At 34.5% G+C, this 24,748-nt stretch overlaps 1 protein-coding gene across 2 annotated transcripts in view; it reads left to right on the plus strand.

Moving 5' to 3' along the window:
• EMB2773 (PHD finger family protein) overlaps positions 1-24,748 on the plus strand; it is a 185,778-nt gene that overhangs the window by 44,537 nt on the left and 116,493 nt on the right. Inside the window, exons 3-15 of one of the 2 annotated variants that reach the window (XM_089832698.1) lie at positions 331-464; positions 917-1,016; positions 1,114-1,370; positions 5,457-5,564; positions 5,804-5,906; positions 18,772-18,871; positions 18,991-19,180; positions 19,301-19,723; positions 19,815-20,347; positions 20,441-20,651; positions 20,770-20,820; positions 20,914-21,072; positions 21,191-21,358. In XM_089832698.1, coding sequence (XP_089688824.1) covers positions 331-464; positions 917-1,016; positions 1,114-1,370; positions 5,457-5,564; positions 5,804-5,906; positions 18,772-18,871; positions 18,991-19,180; positions 19,301-19,723; positions 19,815-20,347; positions 20,441-20,651; positions 20,770-20,820; positions 20,914-21,072; positions 21,191-21,358 — 2,537 coding nt within the window. Of the gene's footprint in view, positions 1-323; positions 465-916; positions 1,017-1,113; positions 1,371-5,456; positions 5,565-5,803; positions 5,907-18,771; positions 18,872-18,990; positions 19,181-19,300; positions 19,724-19,814; positions 20,348-20,440; positions 20,652-20,769; positions 20,821-20,913; positions 21,073-21,190; positions 21,359-24,748 lie in introns of both variants that reach the window. The other variant, XM_089832699.1, reaches the window with a different exon arrangement.

The following is a 24,748-nucleotide window of genomic DNA, read 5'->3' on the forward strand; positions in this document are numbered from 1 at the left end:
AAGGTCTTATATTAGAAGGGCTTACGGCCTGTATTTGAAAACATGGAAAAGACCTACAACATACCCTAGGATCTTCATGGATCATTTCCTAGGTGCTACTGCACCAAGCACTGCTTTGTGATGCTATTTTTTAATTTCTTCTTACTTCTATGGATTCTGTCTATGAGTTTAGTTTTTCAGAAAATATGTACTGTTACTGTTTATTTTGCAGAAAACTAATACAAGGCCTTATGCAGGAATCATTGAATGAAAAATATGCTTAGTTGAGCAGTTTTTCCTCTTTATTATTATATCTTGCTTATTTAATATCACACTTGTTCAAGTTTACAGGTCCTGTTAAGGAGCGTGGTTTCCGAAATTTGTCTTCTGAAAAAAGGTCTTCTGCACAGAATATACATGGTGGAATTCTATCACAAAGTGCTTCTAAGGGGGCTTCATCAAATACTCCAGGAGGAGTTACCCCGGTATGATTTTTAAAGCTCAGTATTTGGTAATTGATAGCTACTATTATAATGTTTTCAGACACTACAGCATCGCAGGCATGTATTAGGCTTCTCTATTGTTTACCTTGCCAAATTTAGTATTGTTGTTATTATATCTTCGAGTGTCTACATTAGATTTTGATCATATTTATTGTGGTATAGTTTGAGTCTTGAGGAAGTGACAAGAGAACTAAAACATCTTCATTCGTTTCTTTCTTTTATCACCAGAAAGAAGTTAAGGGCAAAAAATAGCGTTGGTCTTAAATATGTTTGAGGCTTCAAAACTATTCTTGAAATAAAAGATGCTGAAAGAATAATAAGATACACTTTTGGCAATTCTATAGGAATTTTACTTAGCCTTCCTTATGGTAAGATTAATTATAATTGTTGAATGCTGCTTTTCTTCTATAATTAAGAATGATCATGCATATCAGGATGTGCAAGAACCTACACCTCTAAGGAAATCCAGAATAAGAAGAAAAGAGGCTAGCAGAGATGTAGCAGATAGCAAGTCGGGAGTTACTGATATTCAAGGTTTGCTAATTTTTTTTTACTAAAAAAAGTGATGCTTCTCTTATTTATGTTCTTGCTTGTTACATTACTTTCTAGGTTTGCAATATGTTATTTGCAGATGGTGGCATTGAAGGACTTTGCGAACTGTTGGACAGTCATTTTGAAAGAACAGAAATGCCAGGGGAAAATGAAGGTGAAGAAGAGGGTGCATTGTTGCCTCTATCAGAGATCAAAATTCTCTCAAATGAAATTATGTCTGCACATTCAAAAAATATTCTTCATCTGATTCCAGTTGACAGTATAGTGAGGCTTCTAAATCTGCTTGATCGACATATACAGCATGCTCGTGACATAGCTGTTGACGAAGAGGATGATGTGAGTGTGCTTTTAGGTATTTAGTTTAGTTCTATTGGTATCATGATTAACTTAGCAATATTGTATCCAAACTCCCTTAAGTATTTCTGTTGTAATTTTTTTTGAGAGACTTCTACTTATAAATGAAAGTCCTTATTGGGATGATACAAATAATGCTTAATGTTGTAAACAATGTTGCTCACATTTCTCTTTGCTTTCTTGTAGTAGCACTGGCATCAAGTTCATCAATAATTGTGTGTGTGAAATGTGGATCCTGTATCTGCAAAACCAACACACTTCAATAAGACATTATATCATAGGGTTAGCACATATAATGAATTAAAATTAAGCATAAAACCCATGAAACTGTCTTATTGCTCTCTAACTAAGGAATGAGTATGTAAATGGAATTAATTGCTCTCAGAATTAAGACCAAATCAGTGACAATAACACCCCTAGAATGAGAGATTCAAGCTAGCATGAATGCAAAATTCAAACTAATAATTGAAGTGAAATTAAGCTAGGATGGAGTACAATCAAGCTATGAAACAAAGCAAAGTTAAGCTAGAAATGAAATCAATTAGAATGCTTAATTTAACAGAGTTTCTTTGCTCTAAAATTGCCTCCATTAGCTCTAAAGATGAATTGATACTTATAATCTCAATTCAGTTTTTAAGGAAATAAAGATTTCAAAACTTGTTTGGCACAGAGATAAATTTATCATATGTTACTAGCCTGCTAGGGAGTTGATATTAATGAAGAGTACAAAATTGTACTAAGGAAAACTAGGTCTGGATTCCTTATAATCAATTTATTTAAGTCCCATTCCATGTCTTAATAACTTTACATTGATTGTCATAAAATATTGTAAAATGAAGTCTGCAATGTGTCAATAAATACTAACATTTCTGCACTGTGTATCAAAATCGTGGAATATATATTCCTTGTCAGGGGTGCAAATTTTTTAACCAGAATTAAGGAAGAGACTACAATAATGCAGAACAAACTTATAACACCTGAGATTACCCTGTGAAAATCCCTTCTCACCGAGGGAAACAACCCAGCCCACCAAAAATAGATCCTTTATTTAGTTTTTCAAAACAAAATTACAATATCTGAGCTCCTTTCGGCCTCTACAGACATGGTGATCATACATTGATCAACAGTATTACAAAATGCAGATATATATAAAACATAATAATCTTAATACACATGAATAAATATAACTCTGATCTTTATATGCAGAGCCGACAACAATCTGAAAAGTATAGACAATAAAAGTTTGCAGATCCAACAACAATCTGAAAACTGTAGACAATAAGAATCACTCCAAAACTACCAATTTGGACTGTTCTGAATATTACTAAAGCTGCTTAAACGTAAAGATAATCATTTTTCTGATCAAATATGATCCAGAAAATCTATATGCAGTACTAACATATCACATACTCAATAAAGAATAATTATCATCCATGTACGCTGGGAGACTCATAAAGATAAACTGCTTTACTCTCTTGCCAGTTACAGAATAAGTGATGTGGCTTCATGAATGTTGATGGTGAAGGCCAAGGTGAACTGCTACATATAATAATTGATAGTGACGGGGAAGACCAAAATGAACTGATCTAATGCCAGAAATAAAGCCGATGCCACTGGAGAGGCGGAAAGTAATGAGGATGCCAGATTAATAATAGTACCATGTCATAAGCTGAGATGGACTTCACGACAATACAGCCATGCACCAAGGTCACGGGAATATGAGTGAAAACGAAGAAGACACCAACCAATAAGGTAGCACAAACAATATAATCTTGAGCAATATACTCAGAACGCATGAGCACAAATATGAGATGACATCTCTAATATGAGGGCTCGAACAGCAACAAAGAAGATTTCACAGGAAGGAAAAATGGTAAAGACAAAAACTATATATATGCAGAAAAACAGGTACTCAGCTCTCTATTGTAGCTACCATTCTCGACAAGGGGTATCTGATTTTGTCTCTCAAACAGTGTCCTGGTTTGCATGTACTTTTGTATCTCAACTATTATCTTACCTAGTGTCTTTTTGGCATCGCATTCTGGGGTATATTATTGTATTTGTTTTTTGAGGATTTTAAGCTGGGCAAAGGCTTACAATCTCGTTGATTTAATCTTTAAAGTACAATCTGCCTGTCAAAAGGTTTTATGGTATACCTTAAGGTAGAAGCTTGAAGTGGATGAGGAAGGGCTCGAGTCTGGGATATGGCCATGTGCTATATCCATTCATGCCCATCAGTGCTCTCTGTAGTTGTTGTGAACAGGTCCATTGGATGCTGCTAATTAGCTCATGGGAAAGGATCCTTATCTTTATTATTGTCAATAAATTCTTGTTATTCACTACTACAAGACTGTATGCAATATATTTTGTTTCTTATAGTAGCAGTCCTAGTATGGATATCAAATGGCTTCTGTGGGCATCCTAAATATGAAGAAGGCTAGACCATTGCTGACCCAAATTAGAGGTTGAGCTGGCTGTTTCTCCAAAGATGCAGCTATTCAGGAAACTGATATTATACTAGTTAAGGATCTCACAGAAGGTTGTTGAACCATGCCACGAATCCCGAGAGGATATGCTGAACACTGACCAACAATCTCCCTTTCAGCATTAACTGAGGGGATTCAAAACTATGACCCTGCTCCAATACCCCCTTTGAGAAGTTGAGCTGGCTGTTGCTCTCAAAAGATGCATCTATATAGGAAACTGTTACCATCTCAGTAAAGGATCTCACAGGAGGCTGTTTAACCATGTGATGAATCCCGAGGGGATATACTGCACACTTACTAACAGAGGTAGACCTAGAACTCCTAGAATTTTGATGCTAATGAGCAACATAATGTTAATGAAGAAACAAAACGTCATAGGTTGCATCATACTTGCTGATTCTAGAGTTTCTCTATAATCTGTGGACAGCTCAGCTGGGAACGGTTGGCTATCACTTGATTATTTGCTTATTTTGTACTAGAAGCCACACATTTATATGCTAGATACAAACCATTAATATACATCACTATGTAAACTTAGCAATTACATGCACATAATGCATTGTGATCAGATTATTTCTCACATAATTATAGGGTGGGATTGGTCAGGCCTTGTTTTCTCTTGAGACAAGATTGAAGGTCATGGCTACATTCCGCATTGATATCTTTGTGTTTTCTTGTCTAGAGTAAAATCCAAATTAAATCTTATAGTTGTAGCATGGTACATGGTTACTGTAATATCTGGTGCTATTATGTAACAAATGTCACCCACGTGTGGGCATTGAACTTTAAATTGTCCTCATTTGTGATAATGCATCGAAAATTGGTTCTGATGCTGTAAGTTGGTAGTTTAGTATTCTTGAGATGCAAAATTAGGTTTTGTTTTTATATGCAACATCACCAGGACAAAAATTATTTTGACTTTGGAATAATTTTGAAGGAGAAATGCTAAAAGCAACTGCTTTTTAAGTTCTTCCCCTGCTGTCTGCAGTTAGGGAAATTTTTATTACCCTTGCATCCCTTTTTCTTGGAAATTTGAAAAAATGCTGTTGCATCTTCTCGTTGGTAAGTCCTATGAAACATTGATATGAGTTTTTTGGAATTGTTTCTGCATATATGTTCTGAGAGGTTTTTGAAACCAGGTTGGATGCCAAATTTGCATCTTAGAAAGAAAGAAAGGATGGTTGTATTTTGTTGCAATGTTATATGAATATCATACAGGCATTAACTGTTTTTGTCAATGTTAAATAGTTGAGTATTACGCCTTTTATTTGTTAGAGCCATGTGATATTGTAGATGTACTAACAGTTTCTTTTTAAAAATTGATAAAAAGGAGAACAAGTCTGGTTACAATGTATTTGTTACTATAACACGGCAAGACAAATAGATACTCGATTGAATGCACACTTAAAATGGAGAGAGGGGTGAAGATTTTGAATATGCCAAACCTGGCTGCAATTTTTACTTTTTTTGATTTTAGTAAACATCAAATTTTATCAGGAAAAGTTATATATTGGTAAGAGTTTTTGGGCTTGATAGAGACACTTTTATATACATGCCTTATGCTGTTGATTTTTTTTTGCAGGTTGATTCAGATAACTTTTGTATTGTCTTGACTGCATTAGAGTCAGTTCACATAGCTCTTGCGATAATGACGCATAGGCACATGCCTAAGCAAGTTTATAATGAAGAGGTATGCTTTTTAAAAAAAAAATCTAGTTGTTTGTTTTATTTATAAGATATTTTAAAATGTATTGTTAGTGTCAATTTAACATATTATGGATTTTTATGTGTTGACAAACGAAAATTGGTGTATCATATTACCTTAAAGTTTTTTTTTTTCGTTATTAAGTTCAGAAGAATTATGATGTTCAGGTGCGAAATGTACAGCTTAATTTATAAATATTGACTGTATTTTGATTTTGTTCTCAGATCATTGACAGGATCATCAACTTCTCAAGACAACAAATATTAAAAGCATATGATCCTTCTTATCGAATGCTACATAAGGGTAGAGACACAGATGTTTACAGGGGTGAGTACATTGGGATTGAAAAAATGTTCAGTTCAATGGATTTTGGAATATTGCTTCTACTCATAACTTGGATTTCACCTGTTGGTTGGTTTTCAATTTCAATTTAAATGAAATTTTTAATGCCAAATCAATTTTAGTACACAAAATTCAAAAGAGGAATATGATGTAGATGAGATTTGATGAACAAAATTTTTAAAAGTAGGAATGTGATCTATATGAGCTTTGGTACATTGTCGTGAGTTATATTTTTGAGGTGCACCTGCTGTGGAAAGGACCTTGTGGCATTTTATGGGAAGGAGATGTTGACGAGTACATTGGTCTTTTTAGTAGGGTGAATTGTTACATTACTTTTCAGAAAATTGTGGTCTGTTTGATTTGTATTCACAGTAATTGCGAAGAGCACACGTGAAATTTTGAGATTGAGGGAGGGTGGGCAGAACTTTTGAAACTACTAATTGCATGAAACCACAAAACATCATGAGAGCAATCATAAAAACTTCTACATCAGATTTGTCACGGAAGACCCTTACAGGTAAAAAAAAATGGCAGACAATTGCTTTTCTTAACAGAAGTGGGCACCAACCCAGATTACAAAAGTGAGCACCAACCCTCTTTGAGGTACCAACTCCAAACAACTAAAGCACTAACTCCAATCAGCTGAGTCACCAGGTTCAATTCGAGTACCAACCCAAGTGCGACAATAACACCAGATGAAAAACACCTTTCACACTAATCCTTCATTGCCTACGCATAGATACATCAGGCTGCTTCATACCATATCATTGGTTCCTTTTTTTGAATCTATAGCTTTGTACCAAAGCCAAGAGAAGAAAAGAACACATTTCATACGATCTTCTGTAATAATGATACCATTCCTTATTTTCCTTCAAAACTTGAAACAAAAATGCATCATAGTACTCAACTCAGCTTCACCCAACAAAGACTTTATCCAAATGAAAAACACCTAGTACATCTCAGAATAAATTAACCCTGCATTGCATAACAGGGATGTAATCAACCATACTGCAAATCCACATGCAATATATACATCTTAATAAATATAATTTGCTCAAAATATAAAATATGTAGCTTACTGTTGTCACAAGACGGATCTGAGCTAAGTAGAATAAAAATATATTTTAATACATACAATTTGCTCAAAATATGAAAATAGTTATTTAATTCCTTATACAACTTGACTCAAAAGTAATTTATATAACATTTATATTAGTATCACTTTCTCCTGTGTGCTAATTACATATTGGAATATTTATTAATGTGGAGATAACGATCAGTAATGAGGACTAATTGTGTACGAAGGCAGCAAATACATTGCTCATGACATAATAATTGATTTAAGAAGTCAGGATTGACTCAAAAGTAATTTATATAACATTAATATTAATATCACTTTCTCCTGTGTGCTAACTATATTTGGAATATTGATTATAGGGGAGATAACAATCAGCTAAGAGGACTAATCATTTATGAAGACATCAAATATGTTGCTTATAATACTAAGTTGCCATATTCGCTCATGCCCACTGGAATGCAAAATTCGATTTGTGTCAATGTCACGTTCAAATGAAAATTGTTGAAAATTCATTTCGTGTCTGAGCCTGAGGAATTCGCTGCAAATTTGCCAAAATGGACCCTGGTCAAATTTGCAGTGATTTTTGCCAGGCATTCGCTGGTGATGATGTGCCAAAACGAATGTCATGTTAATGACCTGCAAATGTTGACCTCATTAAATGGTTTAAATTTTTTTTTTAATACTGTTTTTTGTCTTTTTTGCTTCTAGGTTACGTGCGTGATTACCATTCTTCCAGGTTTGTTATGCACACACGATAACATTAAAACACATCTTTTAATATAAAACTCTGTTCTTACTAATTGCTGACTCATCATTTCTTAATAAAGGCGCTGTTACATGAGCCTTTGAAGTGATGGTCAATGAACATTTTTCTTCCACTGAAGACAAACTTACACATCATTCTTCATGCTGCCCAGATGATCTCTGCACTTCTATTTTACATAAAGTTTATTGCTATTTCTTACTGTGAGTTGATGTCCATAGATACTGTCTAGAAATTTATTGATACATATTGTCAAAGCAAACTTGATGGTTTTCTGAAGATGGCAGGTTATAAAGTTTATACAATCTATAAGAATATTTCTTTAATTCGGATGTTTGACATGTGCAAACTTAATATCTTTCTGTTTTCACCTATACTCCAATGCAATCATTAAAATCGTATAGTACTTGCCCAGTCCTTTGCAAGACCTGACAATTTCATTTTCAATCATCTTTGATGCTCTCTTTCTCTCTCTTTCTCTCTCTCTCTCTCTCTCACACACACACACACACACACACATATACATACATATATATCCTGTGAGTGTATAACTTATTTTCATAATTCTGGACTTTGAAATACCTCATAAGATATGTCTTCTTTACATGTCTTTTGTTCATATTCCTATAATTCTGCTTAATGTCTGCATTAAATAGTTAACCATTTTTGTAGGAACTAGAATATGGTTAGGAGACTATTTCTGTTTTTGCAATATGTATCTGTATAACTGTATATGGTATTCTGCATGAACCATGATAATTATGTAATATTGAATATCACTTGTAACTTGTTTGTAGATTCAAAGTCACAGAATGGCTGCAAGTGAAAGTGTTTCTAGCACTGGAAACTACAGTTTCAACTTCTTTGCTGCAGCATATTTTTACATGCATATGTTGTAATGTGCCCACTAATAGGGTTAGCTTGGGATATGTAGATGTTAGAATTTAAACAATAATAATTCTAACTATACTATTCTACCCTCTATCCTAACCCAACCTTAAGGATGTCTCTAGATCGGGCTTCATAACCCTTAGATATTTCACCGTCTTCTCTGGAGTGCTCCCCTTAAGATTCCTCCTGGATGGGACATTCTCTATCCAAGGTCAATCACATATGCATATGTTGACATCATCAGAATATTCTAGCACATGGAGATTATATACTAATCCTAGCCATGGTGGTCAGATGGAGATCATAGCATCTCACATACCACTATGACAGGGATCCCATCAATCTCCATGGGGTTAATCCCATGTACTGACACAATTAAATTTATCATTGATCATTCCTCTCATAAGGAACCATATTAATTATCTCATAAATAAAAAATATATATTTGCATTACTCAAATGCAATTCCAATATATGAACATTCTACATGAATTATAATAGAAAATGTATATTTTGTATCACACAATTATAAATCCAATTCCAATACATAATACATTCTATATGAATTATGACAGCATTCATAATAATACTGTTTTTACCTTTATTGGCTTGGAAACTGTTGCTTTACGTTCATAAATGAGTACTCTTTTATTTGCCATGTCTCTGCCTTAAGGTCACTTGGTCTGTGTACGTTATGCTTGTTGCAGGTATGATCATGCTTCCTTTTGAGTGGCCGAGAAATGATCCACATGGATTGACTTTGGACTCGTAACCTCCTTTATTTCTCTTTATCCTTCATCAACTCTTCTTATGCATGCCTTCTCCCTGTTTGCTACATTCATTCTAGGGGTTAGTAATGTTGTTTGACTTTCTCCACGTCATCACTTTTGTACGCATACATGTGTGTTGTTTCATACTCCAGCATATCCTTCCTTGCATTTAATATATTATGTTGTGAGTCTCCTCTTTCAAATTGATCTTTGGTTTATATATTTTCATTCGATAGTTATCATGGTACCTTGTGTTTGTGATCTTCGTGTCTTATATATGCCACCCCGATTTATTAAGGCTCATGACCTTTGGTGATGCCCTTCATGGGGAGTTCGCATATTGATTATTTTCTTAGTTTAATATTGCTTCCACTAGTTAGTTGACCGTCTAAGGATTATAAATTTATAATGATAGTATATAACTGCTTATTTGTTAGTTTATATATTCATTTATTAATGAATAATTATTATTGTTATATATAATTAATTAACTATTCATTAACCTATTCTATAATAAAGTATTGACTAATTTATTTTTAGATGGGAAATGTTCTTATATCTAATTGAGATATTAATAATCATTCTATTTTAGTTATGTCACTATTGTGATTTAATATCAAATTTTATTATTAAAGGGGGATGTATATATATATATATAATTCTTGTATGAATGAACCCAAAACAAACCCAAACCCAACCCAAAAACGTTTGGACGAATCTTGAACCTAAATGTTGATTTGGCATTGGAACTAGAATAATTCATTTAGTTTATATATATTCATTTCTTAATGAATAATAATAATTTTTTATATATAATCAATTAACTATGTATTTATTTAACCTATTCTATAATGACATATTTACTAATTAATTTTTAGATGGGAAATGTTTCAATTTATATCTAATTTAGATATTAATAATCATTCTATTTTAGTTAGGGATGTCACTTTTGTGATTTAATAGCAAATTTTATTATTAAAGGGGGATATTACATACCTATATATATTAAATTTTTTTTTTCTTGTACGAATGAACCCAAAACAAACCCAAACCCAACCCCAAAAACTTTTGGACGAATTTCAAATCCGAATGATGAACCGACATCTGATTTAGAATTTGAACCAACAACTTAGGCTATGTTACCATAATTGTTGGTCAAGCATTGAATTTAAAAGTTGATTTGTGTAACAACCACTTTTCTAGGGTCTAATCTAACAACTAACATACTCAAGGAAATCAATTATTACTTCATTTCATAGGAAGACAGTTATATCAGTCATGTTCATGTGAAAGAGATTTACAGTTAAAAATAGTTAAACAAAATTTCTTAACTAAGAACTTAAAACCCCATCAATGAATTTACTATAGAAATTAAAATCCACATACCTCAGAATTTGAATCGAGAACCATTGTAGGGATGCTTCTGCATTCACCCAGATTAGTCCACAAATACCACTATAACAATATCATATAACGACTTCCATCCCATACTACTAAATCAAAATCAAATAACAATTATCATTAAATAACACTATATAAAAATTAGGGCATCACATACCATGGTATTAATTAGGGCATCGATTACCATTGGATCATTTAGGGCATCAGATACCATTGTATGAATTAGGGCTTTAGTTACCACTAGATTATTAAGGGCATCAAATACTACTGAATCAATTAGGGCTTCAGATACCATTGTATCATTTCTTTCCTTCTGATTGCTTAATTGTGGCAATAACTCAAGATTAGAAAATATGCTCATATTTAATATTCATATAAATGAAAACAATCCATATATCTATCTTTCGCATCTAGGTGTAAAAATAATTGCAATGATAATATAACTCAATCAATCTTACCTTCTTGCATATACATCATAAAAGTAATAATACCTGTTTTTCGACAACAATTGAATGCATAGCTTATCTTTGTCTATTGTTCGTTCGACAACTTGGGGAGAGGTGAAACATTGTCAGGGGCTTAACACCCAACTTCGGACTTTAACTTATTCTCCACACAATCTCCAATGAGAAAGGCCCTCCCTACCCAGAACTAGACTTGGATCATCTGTCATCTACTGAGCATCCTGGTATCTAATCACACCACTAGACTCGACAATAGGAGTTACATTAATAGGATCATGCATGAGTTATTAAATAATTCTTATTAAAAATGATAAACATTGATATGTCATAACTGATACTATTTCATGTTATTGCAGATTCCTTTCTCTCACCTCATCACCCATTTCTTTGGCTACACAGCCGAGTGAGTCCCAGGCTTTTCAGAATTCTCAGAACAACTGGTTCTGTCAATTATACAAGAAGATTACATGCATCCAGCATTTAACAACCCGTGGTTACCTGATTATGTTCTTTAAAGGTTTCAGAATTGATTGTTTAATTCTAATACCCAGTGGCGTAATGATTTATGAATCCATATTTTGGTCACTTGGTTATCACCTGCCATGAACAAGGCTAAAATAAAGAAGTTCAATCTGTAAATTCAACAAGATATCATTATGATAAATACTGAAACTTGCTGCATAGATTCGTTGCTTAGTATGCTTAACACAACTGTGACCAGAAAGATTATGTTTCTAAGACTACTTGAAAAATATCATTGGATAGTATATTTCATTCCAGATTTTTTTGCAATTGGAAAAACGCTTCCATAAGGATTGTATCTAATTAATTATGAAAGTCTAAAGAAGAGGACTGATAACAAAGGACATGAAATATGCAACAAACTCATGTTGTAATTTGGAAAGAAGAATCTTGTGAGTCTAACTGGCTGTTATAAAATGATATTGAAATAACATGACCTGATGTGTATTTGGTATTGATTTGATGATCCCGTACTCAGATTTGTCCTCTTGAGTTATGTTGAGACGTTACTTGTAGAGTAATAATCTAATTGCATTAATAGCAGACATATCAATTGCAGATGGCCTACTCCTCGATGGCTGATATAAATGGCAAAGCTGCCGCTTGTATTGGATGTTTAAATTTGATAATTAGAGGGAACTCTCAGCTCACGGATTGGTGTAACAAAGGCGGAAGTATCCATTGGTAAGGGTGTAAATCGCTGCAACAGGAAATTGGATGTTGCAGAATAATGATTCCCTCTCTCCTCACGGCTTTCATCAACAACTCGTGATATCTTGGCTCCTGCCGGTTAAAAGATTATTGCCGAGACTAATGAGAGGAAGTCGGGTTCTAAGAAAAAACGAATACCCTCTACTCCTATTTTGATTCCTTATAATATAATAAGGTGGCAAAGATAGAATCGTGGCCAAGTGGGAAAAAGAATGAATCCGACTTCTTTCTAGGTTCACATAAAAGGAACAAGCCCTGACTTCTCGGCTTCCATCGGTTTGAAAGAAAGAAATCCATTTGAATTCAAACATTAATTCGATTTGAAAAGAAGAGAAATAAAGAGGGAAAATAATTAAGGAGAAGTTGAAGAGTTATAGACTTTATTTTTATTATTATAATACGTTCTTATATACGTTCACATAAGTCTATTGATGAGGTGACATCATTAGATTATATTATTATAATTTATTGGTGCCATTTCATTTTTATATTTATGTGTTCGTATGTAAGTGTTTATTATAATGATAAGATAAAAATTAATAAACAATCTCTAAAGGTATGTATTATATTTTAACTCAATTATTTTATGTTTCTCAATTTATTTATCTAAATAGCTCATGTGGGTCCCATAGATGTATCTTGTTTCAAGTCGCTAGGTTCTCAACCCATCTACCTAGCGATGGTGATGCTCCTGTGCCTAATTCTTTTCTGACAATGCTTCCACCCCTTCGATGTGTTTCCCACAAGGAAGTTCTCTGCAGTTAAATTATATTATCATAATAAATTATTTAATCATAATTAATCATAACCGTTAACCATCTTCTCAATTCCATGAATTCGTGACAAATGATCAAATAGCTTGTTATCTTCATTTTGAAATTATAACGACTATCTTCATTTTGAAATTATAACGACTATCTTACCATTTCATAGGATTATAACCAAATTAACTATCAACTGACTTCATGTGAACCTCAATAGCTATATTTTAAATTATGTCGAAAATTGGGATGTAACAATTTGTTGGACATTCACTTTTGGTTTGAATTTAAATCAAAATCGTTAATTTCCTGGCAAAGTTGTTGTAAAAGCACCACGTAGGACCTTGGTCGAATGAGAGGCAACTTTGATCAACTTTGAACATGTCCAAGCGAGTTGGAGACAAAATTGCTTGATTTTCGACAAATTTGGATGAGTTTGACCGACTTTCATGTGACATGGGTTTTGCTTTTATTAAAGTTTTTTTAATATTGTTTTTGTCTTTTCTAAACCTAAAGTCACTTGCATATCCACGAGATTCTACAATACACAACATACAATACCTTCATGCAAGGAAAAATGACATCGACAGTAAAACATGGCTCAACAAAAAAATGACATCTACAGAAAAATACAGGCTCAATTGAAAAACGCGGGCATACACGACATAGGCATACAAAAACATAACATACAAGGGCATTAAAGGCATAGGCAAGCAAAAACACAGGCCGCAAAAATGTAGGCATCTAGGTAGTCAATAAATAGAGAACTCAAAAACATGGGCATCAAAAGGAGCAATTGTGAGGTCTTTTGGGTAGCTATAGGTACCTTGTTTGTTTGTTTATTGTTTGTAACATTTTGTTTTAATAATTTTTACAAAATGATATGATTGAAAATGCATTTTGTTTGTTGTTTGTGACTGAAAGTTTTTTTTTTCTTTGCATTTTTTATAAAATTAAATGATTTTTTTAGTTTTATATCTTTGTTGATTGTTATTTTGTTGCTTTGTTTGTTTGTAGATTTAACTTTCAAGGAATGGTTGCAAGTAGTTCTAGTGTCGGAAACCCCCACTTCAAAATTGATAGATGCTCCCCATTATGGAAATATGTGAAAATGATTCGACCATTGTTATGTGGAGGAGGTTTTGCATGGATTTATAGCCATTGCAAAGAGGAATCTAGTAGCTCTTATAGTAGAGTGAAGGCACATTTGTGCTTTATTCCTCAAAAAGGCTTTAAATCTTGTACAGGTAAGCCAAGAGTAAACAGATTGCTACCTAAAGCCCTCCTTAAAAACCACATTGTGAACAAATACATTTATGAACAAAAGCAAGTAAACAAAGTTGCTAGGTGGGAAAATTCTCTCATTCGTTGCCTAGTGCTAGAAGGAAAAACATCACCTATGTCTTGATGAAGGGTGCTCCCCTTAATACCACAAACACATAACAGAAACAAAGAAATAATGACAATTTGCAATAACAAAATATAAGCTTCTTATTATCCCCACAAATGCAAAATTATAGAATTTTGAAATACAATATGCAAACACAAATGGACGCCTTCCTTAAAATAATTTGCAATATAAAGCTGCAAACTATCGCCCAGAGCTGTCCTAGACAATGTACAAAATTCCTTATATAGGCATTTTTACACCACCTAGGAAGTTTCTAGACATCAAGCTCTAACCCATGAGATTGACAAACTCTACAATTACATATAGAGTTGCTTGATACATATTTGACACTAATTTTGAAAATTTTGGTCGGCCCAACTTTGGAAGCCCGTAACTTTTGAGTCGTTGCTCCAATTGGCTATTATAATCACTTTTTAGAATCCTTAGCTTGTGATCTACAGAGCCTGAACTTGCGTAAGCTCTAGTTGACCCCATTTCGGAGCCTATTCGGGGCCTTTGAGGCCTTCAACGCTGAGCCTAAAGTTTTTATAGCAAACTTGCACATAAAAAATCCGTAATAACTCCACAAATATTCATTATAAGGCATTGAGCCTGAACATGTAGGTTGATATATCCAAGATGAACATGCACCTTTGAAATTAGGACATTTCGAGCTCGTATGTTCAACTTACTAAGTAGCAAGCCTCCAAAAGAAACAACTCTGCACTGAGACAATCCTTATTCAAGAAACAAAAAGGAAATATTTTTGGGTGATGCAAGATTTCTCTTACAGTCAGGATTGCTCCTGCATCATGTCTTCAACTACCACTCTCAATGAACCACCCACAAAGAGTCATCTGTTCATGTGTTCTCCTCAACAACTGGTTGTAACTAAGAGAGCGATGAGGCCCTTGGAAACGTTTTTTCAAAATGAAGCTAGAGACATTGTCGATCAAGCCATACTAAGATCCGTTTATGCAAATGGATTGTCATTTAATGTTGTTTGCTGACCATATTGAGAACAAATGGTGAGAGCAATTAATGAGGCTTTGAAGGAGTTCAAGAGCCTTGGTGATGAGAACATACACACCATTTTATTGGATAAAGAGTTGTGTAGTGTAGAGGCTTCCATGCAGCCCATCAACGATTCATGGATCGAACAGTTGTGGCAATAGTATCTGATGGATGGAAAGATGCGAGAAATTGCCCTTTAATGAGTAGTGTCCACAAGAGGTGTGATGTTTTTGAAAGTTGTGGATTGTTGACGATTTTTCGTTGCAAATTTTATCATTCAAGCCATTGAGCAAGTTGCCCCTCAGAATGTTATTTAGGTAGTAACCCACAATGACAAGAATTGTAGGGCTGCTGACTTATTGGTTGAGGATCAAACACATTTTTTGAACACCTTGTGCTTTGCACTCACCCAACCTAATTTTGCAAAAAATTGGCACTAATGGATAAAAAATGTATGAAGAGGCATAGGAGATCCAAATGTTTGTCATGAACCACCATATGATGCAAGCCATATTTAGACAATTCTCAAAATTGGAGCTCTTGAAGGTAAGTTCAATTGTTAAAAACTTAAGCACGTTTTAGAAATCGAGTCACTTTACTTTAGTAAACTTTCTATGTATTTAAATTTAAATTTAAATTTATTATTGTTTCGATCTTAAAATAGATTGCTGAGACCTGCTTTTCCTCGACACTATTGTTTTGAGATGCCATGTCAAGGTTAAAGAGGCATTGTCTAGAATGGTAATTAGTGCTAATTGGAGCATATGGAGGCAATCCAATAGTGCCAATGCAGCTACCATTAAGACATTGATACTAGATGACTCTTGGTGGGATTGTGTTGATTGTTTTCTAAAGTTCATTGAGCCTATATTAAGCATGATCCTATACAATGACATGGATAGGCTTTGCTTGGGTGAGGTATATGATGGGCATCAACTCCATGATTGAGGATATTAGAAATTTCATAAATCGGAGAGGAAGACCTTGATGAAAAGTTCTTCAAGGAGCTACATGTAATCATGGTAGAGAGATGGTACAAAATGACTACCCCTTTTCATCTACTTGCCTTTGCATTGAGCCCTAGGTTCTGTAGCCAATCGATCATCAGGGGGATTACCACTAGAGTTGGCCCATATAGAGAACTTGAAGGTGCTCAAGTGTACAAGGAAGCCTTTCAGAGACTCTTTCCTGAGCACATACGACTTTCAGTGAGGTTTGATTTTATGAGTTTAATAAGCATAGATAATTGTGGTCTTGAAGCTCTTGAAGACAAGAACAATGCTGATGCTCATGAATGGTGGTACTTCCACGGACAAATGTACCATCACGTGCAACCCATTCCTATCAAAATTTTATCACAAGTAAGTTCTTTAATCTTAAGATTCTAATCTCTAAATTCTTTTTGATAAATATCCAAAATCTTCGTTCTATAATTCAAAATTTGTAATTCTTGATAGATTGCTAGTTCATCATTTGAGAGGAAGTGGAACATATACTCCTTCATCCACCTCAATAAAACACAGCCGACCAAACTCCAAGAAGGCAAATAACTTGGTCTTTGTTCATTCAAGCTTGAGGTTCACAACTGACAAAGAGCATACTTACAAAAAAAGGGAGGCAAAACCCTGGGATGTTGAATCAGAGTTTGCGGACTTGGAAGCCCGCTTTGATGCACTTGTAATTGATGATGGTGATCGCGAGATGTTTAATGATATTGAAGTTGATCTTGAGGCTGGGCCTGAGAGTACTGATGCTAGTGGCACTGACTTGTGCTTCTAATCTGCAACTGCACAAGGATGATGATTTTTAATGATATTTGATCACGTATGACTGATTAGTAATGTTGACATTATTGTTTTTGAACTGAAACATTGATATGGTGGTGTATTTTGTTAAGTGGCTTTAATATTAGCATAGTGGCGTATGAACTTATTTGCTGCAGCATATTTTTAAATATTTAAATATTTTTTTTCTTTTACGGATGAAACCAAAATGAACCCAAACCAAGCCCCCCCACCACACACACACCCCCCCCCCCAAAAAAAAAAAAAAAAAAAATTGAGTGCACAACTTAGGTTTTTATCTATGACACTGAATCCATGGCGGAAGCCATTAGACCTAGGTCTGTTTTGAACTGGATTTGGGATCTGGTTTGGTGGGTTAGGGATCTGATGAATTCTTTCTGCAAAGAATTCGTAGGTTTTTACCTCCAAATGCTTGTTGCAAAGTATCATAGGTTTTTACCTATGATACTAGATCCATGGGCTAAGCCATCAGACCTGGGTCTGTTTCGAACTGGATTTGGGATCTGGTTTGGTGGGGTAGGAGTCCATTGAATTCTTGCTGCAAAGAAAGAAACATACAGTGCACAAGTTTCATGTCTGGGCAAACAGTGGTTGACAAATAGAGGTTTGGGGAAAGAACTGCAGGAGCACTTCAATAATATTGTTTTTATGTTAAGTTATTAATGTTTATATTATTAATATATTTATTTATATTCTTACACGTTTTTTAATATTGTCAAACACAATCCATTTTTTTCATTTTTTAACCAAATCTACTTTCTGGATGGAACAGACAAAACCAAATCAGGATCCACACCAGAATTGACAACTTAGGTTTCTAACTTTTTTATCCATATCTTAACAAATTCCAGTTCCACCAGGGCATGATGTGTTCAAATTTCTGTTTCCTTGCACCTTTTGAATTTCCTTTCTTTGGTTCTTAAATGTATTGTATGGCATGACTCAATTTACTTGAGAAAACGTTTCCTTGTCATGATCTACATTTTTTAAATGTGGCATTTTCCATGAGATGTCAGTTCCAGGACAAAGTGTTTTAGCTTTAACCATGAATCAGAAAATATTTGATGTTCATACATCAATATGATAACACCTGATTTTAAGCTAGTGAAGTATTTTTTCTTGGTTATCTGTGTAGTCATTATAATAATCATTTTATTGGGTCCTTTTCGAGTTTTCTGTATTTGTTCAATGATTTCCATGTATTTCTGTGGGGTGGAGTTATTGTAAGGATATTTGCCGATACTGAAATTGATTTTTGTTACTTTTTGGTTTCTTGTGAAGTTGATGAAGATGATGATGACGATGACGATACTGAGTATGGACCAGGGAAAAGAAGCCGTCGCAAGAATAAAGTTTTGAATAGGAAGTTGAGCTCCTTGAAGTAAGTGATTTTGAAATTCTTGACTTCCAAGACCTGCTATTCATTTTATAGTCCTAGCCTACCAAACTATTGCTAATAAAAATCATATTACTGAAGTCTGTATTATTACTATTTCTCAGCAGGACTTCTGGTACAGTATCCTCCATGCTTCAGAAATTGTGCAGTATTCTTGGGCTTTTGAAAGAACTGCTGTTAATTGAGCGCCTGCTTGACAGTTCTGTTCTCCAACTGATCAAAACAAGCATTGCTACATTTGCCATTGATAATATACAGCTATTGCAATTAAAGGCTATTGGCGTAGTATGTGCGGTAATGCATTTCCTCTGTTTAGGCATGTAATGAGTAAAGCAGAGTGACGTGTTTGTTTTGATTTTGATTTTCTAAACTACACATGGATTGCTTATACTGAGAGTTATTATGGAAATATAGATTTTCAGCTCATATGTCCAGCACCGAACCATCATAATGGATGAAATCTTTCAACTGCTTTGGAAATTGCCGTCATCCAAACGTAGTCTTAGAGCTTATCATTTACCAGATGAAGACCAGAAGCAAATCCAGATGATAACGGCCTTGTTGATTCAGGTGGTTCAATGTAGTAGTGCTCTACCTGAACTACGTGAGACAGCTAGTGCTGAACCTGACACAGCCGAACACACTAATAGTGCAGCTAAATGTTTTGAACCTGCAGCTGATGCTTGCAAGCTTTTTTGGGGAACTGTACTCCAGCGGTGGAATTCTCCAAAAGCTCAGGATGGATCAGACATTAAAGGAGTTGTTGAGAATCTTGTTGTAGATTTACTGACAACATTGAATATACCAGAATATCCAGCTGCTGGACTTTTACTGCAGGTAATGGATTGCAAACCTGCATGCCTTGCACAGGCTACTTTACATTATGATTTTTTGTCAACAAATTGGATAATATGTTTATTTTCTTCAGGTTCTTTGTGTTTTACTTTTTGGAAGTGTGGGATTGAAGTGTAAAGATGTTGTTGTACGTGGAATGGCAATTGACCTTCTTGGGCAGATTGCTGCAAGACTAAAGCATGATGCTGTAGCTTGCAGTAATGAGAAGTTCTGGATTTTGCAAGAATTAGTAGAAGATAAGTCTGAAGGTCCTAGCACACAAAAACAGAAGTGTGCTATTTGTTCAGAAGGAAAAGCTGCAAAGCTTATGATTCATTGTGATGGATGTAAGCGATCATTTCATGGTGAGTGCATTGGTGTGACGGGATTGGATATGCTGAGTCGTGGCTGGCTTTGCCACTGTTGCCTCTGCAGGAAGCAGCTTTCTATGCTTAGTTCCAACTTAAAAGGAGCGATAAAAAATAAAGAAGGCAATTCAAAAAACAGTACAAAGCAAACAGCTGAAGTTTCACCTCTTATTTCAGGGTTTGATATCCTTCAGCAAATTCTTTTAAACTATCTGCAGGAAGCTGGATCCACAGATGATACATCTACTTTTGCTCGAAGGTATGTTAATTTTTTGTAACACCTTTTTTCTTTGGTGGATTTTCATTTTTTCCCTCTTCGATATTAAAAGGAAGATGGACAAGGGCGATGCAGGTTTTATCTATGTCAGTGGTATAGAGATGATCCAAATGCAACACAGCTGCTTCCCTACTACCATGGAAGGTGGACCTCAAAAGCTCCTGTACAAGATTTTGGAGTTGCTCCTTTGCCTTTGTCTAGGAGTGCCATAACAAAAATCTCAGCAGCATTAGGCCAACAGAGACCGCTTGCTCGTGGATTTGATAAAATACTTGATATATTGCTGGTATATACCTTGATATATTTTTCTTTATAAGTTTTAATTTGATTTTTCAGAATTATTTTTTATAGTTTTTCGATGCAACTTCCCTTTGGACATAATCTATCATTTCAATTTGTCACAGGCCAGCTTAAAAGAGAATTCCCCAACTCCTCGTGCCAAGGCATTACGCGCGGTAAGTTAATTTACTGTGAAACTGGTAAAGTGACTATATATATCCTTTATGATACTCGACCGTGCTTGATTTGATTCACTTTGGATGTCTTAGGTTAGTGCAATTGTGGAAGCAGATCCTGGAGTATTAGGTGATAAACGCGTTAAGTCTGCAGTGGAGGGCAGATTTCTTGATTCTGCAATTTCTGTACGAGAAGCAGCCATGGAGCTTGTTGGTCGACATATAGCCTCTCATCCTGATGTAGCTGTACAGGTAAACATTAAACTTAGCATCTCCACCAATTTAAAAAACAATTTATTGCTTTTGTTTTTCTTGGTGGGAAGGAATCTGGTTTAAGTAATAATGTGCTTTCCTGCTGCAATTTTGTCAGTATTTCGATAAAGTTTCAGAGAGAATTATGGACACAGGAGTAAGTGTTCGTAAGCGAGTTGTGAAGATTATTCGGGACATGTGCATGTCCAAGTGTGAGTTCAAGCAAGCAGCAAATGCTTGTGTCCGTATGATCTCCCGCATCAATGATGAAGAAACAAGTATACAGGTATATCCCCATTTCAGTTAATTGAGTTTATAGATTAAAGAGACTAAAAAAAATATAAAGTCAACCATTTAGATAGTTTAATCAAACACAGTTGAATCAAGCAGCTAGAAATTTTGTTAAGATGCACGTTTAGAATTGAAGATATCAAAGGATTTATTTCTTGGTGTCTATTTTTTTTACGGTGATGCTAATGTTGACGTTTTTCAGTAGATATTTATTTACATTACACAAGCTTGTGTGTAATTTTTAGCAGTGGTAGTGAAACAAATCGAAGTATTACAGTTTTTCTGAATAGTTGTAGTTGTTGTTCCTAATCATCATGATTATAAAATCTAAAAGATATGTATTCTTGTAGCACACATTTGACAAGAATCCACTGTTTTTAGTGTAAATAATTGACCAGAAGAGATTTATTTGAAAATATGTTACTGGGTTCTTCTTTGAAGCTCTGTGTATTGCAGAATGTGGCCTTGGTTCTGTATGGGTCCAGTATAATGATAGACCCATAGGGAGCTGTTGATGTGAGTTTTGTTCCACAACAAAATGCAGAACTGAATACTTAATATTTCAAGATGAAACACTGAATCTCCAAGTCTCTCTTGAATAAGGAAGCTCATATGCTAAACAATGTAGACGATGATCAAACGAGACAACCTCAAGGTTCCTTCTTATTGTGGACTTCCACTCAATTTTGTGATGTGCTATGCTAGTTATTACAAAGGGACTTACACTGTTCATTCGACGGATACCAAGATGACTTTAACTTCTCGCAACCAAACAATTGTGGAGGGCTAGGGGTTCAGAAATCTAATCTACTCCTAGAATGTAAGAGAGGACTCTACTAGACTTAGTTTAGCGATCAACATCAACCAAGCTAGTGCAATCTCCTAAGTTAGATGTTGATGTTCAAACTATCACCATCCCATTAACAATGTCCATCGATGCATATCAATGTGCAAGCAATAATTGAAGATAAGCTTATGATTTATGCCATTCAACCATGCAAGGTGTACTTAAAATCTGTGTCACAGGGTTCGCCGGATTTCGGCCACGAGATTCGAAAATCGGCGAGCTTTAAAAAAATCTTAAAAATTGTTGTTATTCGCCAGTAAATTCGGAAGATTTCGATTTTAGGTTAAAAATAAAAAATTATGCCAATGTGTATACCGCAGCAGACAAGATGTGATTCACGCAAGTTTGGTTATCGCTGTGATGTCATTTCAGACACGACACTGGTGCTGTTGTCATGTTGTTTCAAACACAATACACATGCAGACATATTCCAATCCTGTGCTCACAGTGCTCAGCCGTAACAGTTCCGCCATGATTAGGAGCTGCGGCTTCTTAAATGTTGGATTTAAACGGCTTACGGATGTCTGTTGTTTTGAGTCATATTTTGCTTTGCAGTCTCAACTTTGGCTGCATGCCCAGACTTCCGTCTTGCAACTGCATTTCGCGTGAAGTGATACTCAATATTTCAACGGAAAACATAAAAAATGTTTCGGATTAACCTCGTCTTAAATTTTTTATTTAAATGATATTAAACATCTTAAATAGTGGTTTAGAAATGATTGGATTCTTTTAATTTTAAAATGCTAAATATAAAATTATAATGCATTTATCAATTAATACTAATAATACCAATCAAAAAAATTATATATTAATATATAAAATAAGATTTTTAACATATTTCAATTGCAATATTGTTCGATAATATATATATATAATTTATTATTTATATTTTAAAAAACTAATTTATATAGGCGAATTTATTGTCGAATTTTAACTGAATTTTATAGTTGTCAAACCTGAACTCGAACTCGAACCTTGTGACTTAGCTTATAATCAACAAGCAGCTAATGGTTTCTTCTAAGTGAGTTTGCCAAAGATACATCCAAAATTGCTTCCATTCAACAAAACACTACTTCTAATTAACATGAATTGAAATCCTACATTAAATGAGGAAATGTGGAAAGCATGCAATACTCCAAAATGATTCAAGCATTTCACCATGTGTTGAAACTTGAAAGTATAGCTGCAATACAGATCTTCATACCTGCTGCAACCTGCTGTAAACAATCCCAGAAGTTCCCTGAGCCTTTATGATGCTTGTAGCTGTTCTGTGATTGATGCTCCGTTCAGCTGGAAACTGCGCGTGTTCATTTCTGTGTTTGAAGCTAGGTTACCGATTCTGGTTCTGACGCTGATGCAGGTGTGGGGTGCTGATGCGTGGATGTGCGATTTTTTTTTAGGGGATTTTGGATGCGTTTGGGTGCGTCTATACACAAGTGTGTGTGTGTGTGTGTGTATAGTTGTCAACTATAATTTATGTATGCAAAGAAATACACAAAATATTAAATATCTGATATAATATCAGAAAGAAAGAGAGAAAAGGAAGGAAAAATATAGTGTCAGTTCTTAAATAGAAAAAGAGAAACCCTTCCATTTTTGTGTCATTCAACCTTGTACAAATTTAAATTAAATTCGCCTTATACAAATTTTATTTACTTTTAAATATAAAATATAATTTTTGAATAGTAATTGATTAATTTAATTATATTATTAAAATCTTTAAAATCACCATATAAAATATTTTTATTATATTTACTTATAATAATAATATAATACTCTTTAACTTCATAATATTATTATCTATCTAAATCTTATTATTCTATTATTAATAAAATATTATAAGATTTTCAACTATTGATTCATAGATTTTAAATTCTATTATAAAATTATTAATAACTATATATTATAACAATAAGATAATAATTTAATAAACTATAATCTATAAATATAGAAAAGTCATAAAAATTTAAAAATTAAATAACCCAGCACTCACTCTAGCAGCTCACGAAAAAACGAAGATGGGTAGAACAGATGGAGGAACTATTTTGCCAAAGGAGGAATGCAATTCAGTAGAAGGTCATCATATGTGCAGAAGTTCATAATTTGCCAAAGGGACATATTGGTTAGTTCGAGCTTAGATGGGATCCACAGGGGAAGATGGTGCTTCCTAACAGCACCCCCCATGCATCCTCTTGCATCCGTGCACCAGTCTGCATCCGCACCTGCATCCCCCTCCAGCCCGGACGCATCGGTAACTTAGGTTTGAAGGTTCTCCTTCATTCTATTTCTCGTGTTCGCTAGAAGTATTTTGTCTCGGCATCTTGTCTGTATGATATGGGATGAGTCTTCATGCCTTATTGTCTCTTTTCCAATGTGGTGTCCAATTAGCATCATGTGTGTGCTCCCTCCTTTCTAGCAGTTCATTCGTAGGTGTTCACTCCTTAGCGTCAAGCTTTGTTCTCATTTATGGTGTCGTTGAATGAAATATCCCTAGCAGACCGATTCACTGATCTGCTGTAATTTTATTTAAATAAATAG

Source organism: Cupressus sempervirens, chromosome 5 (genome assembly GCF_028749045.1).
Source record: "Cupressus sempervirens isolate cs-2001-9-10 chromosome 5, ASM2874904v1, whole genome shotgun sequence".
Classification (NCBI taxonomy): domain Eukaryota; kingdom Viridiplantae; phylum Streptophyta; class Pinopsida; order Cupressales; family Cupressaceae; genus Cupressus; species Cupressus sempervirens.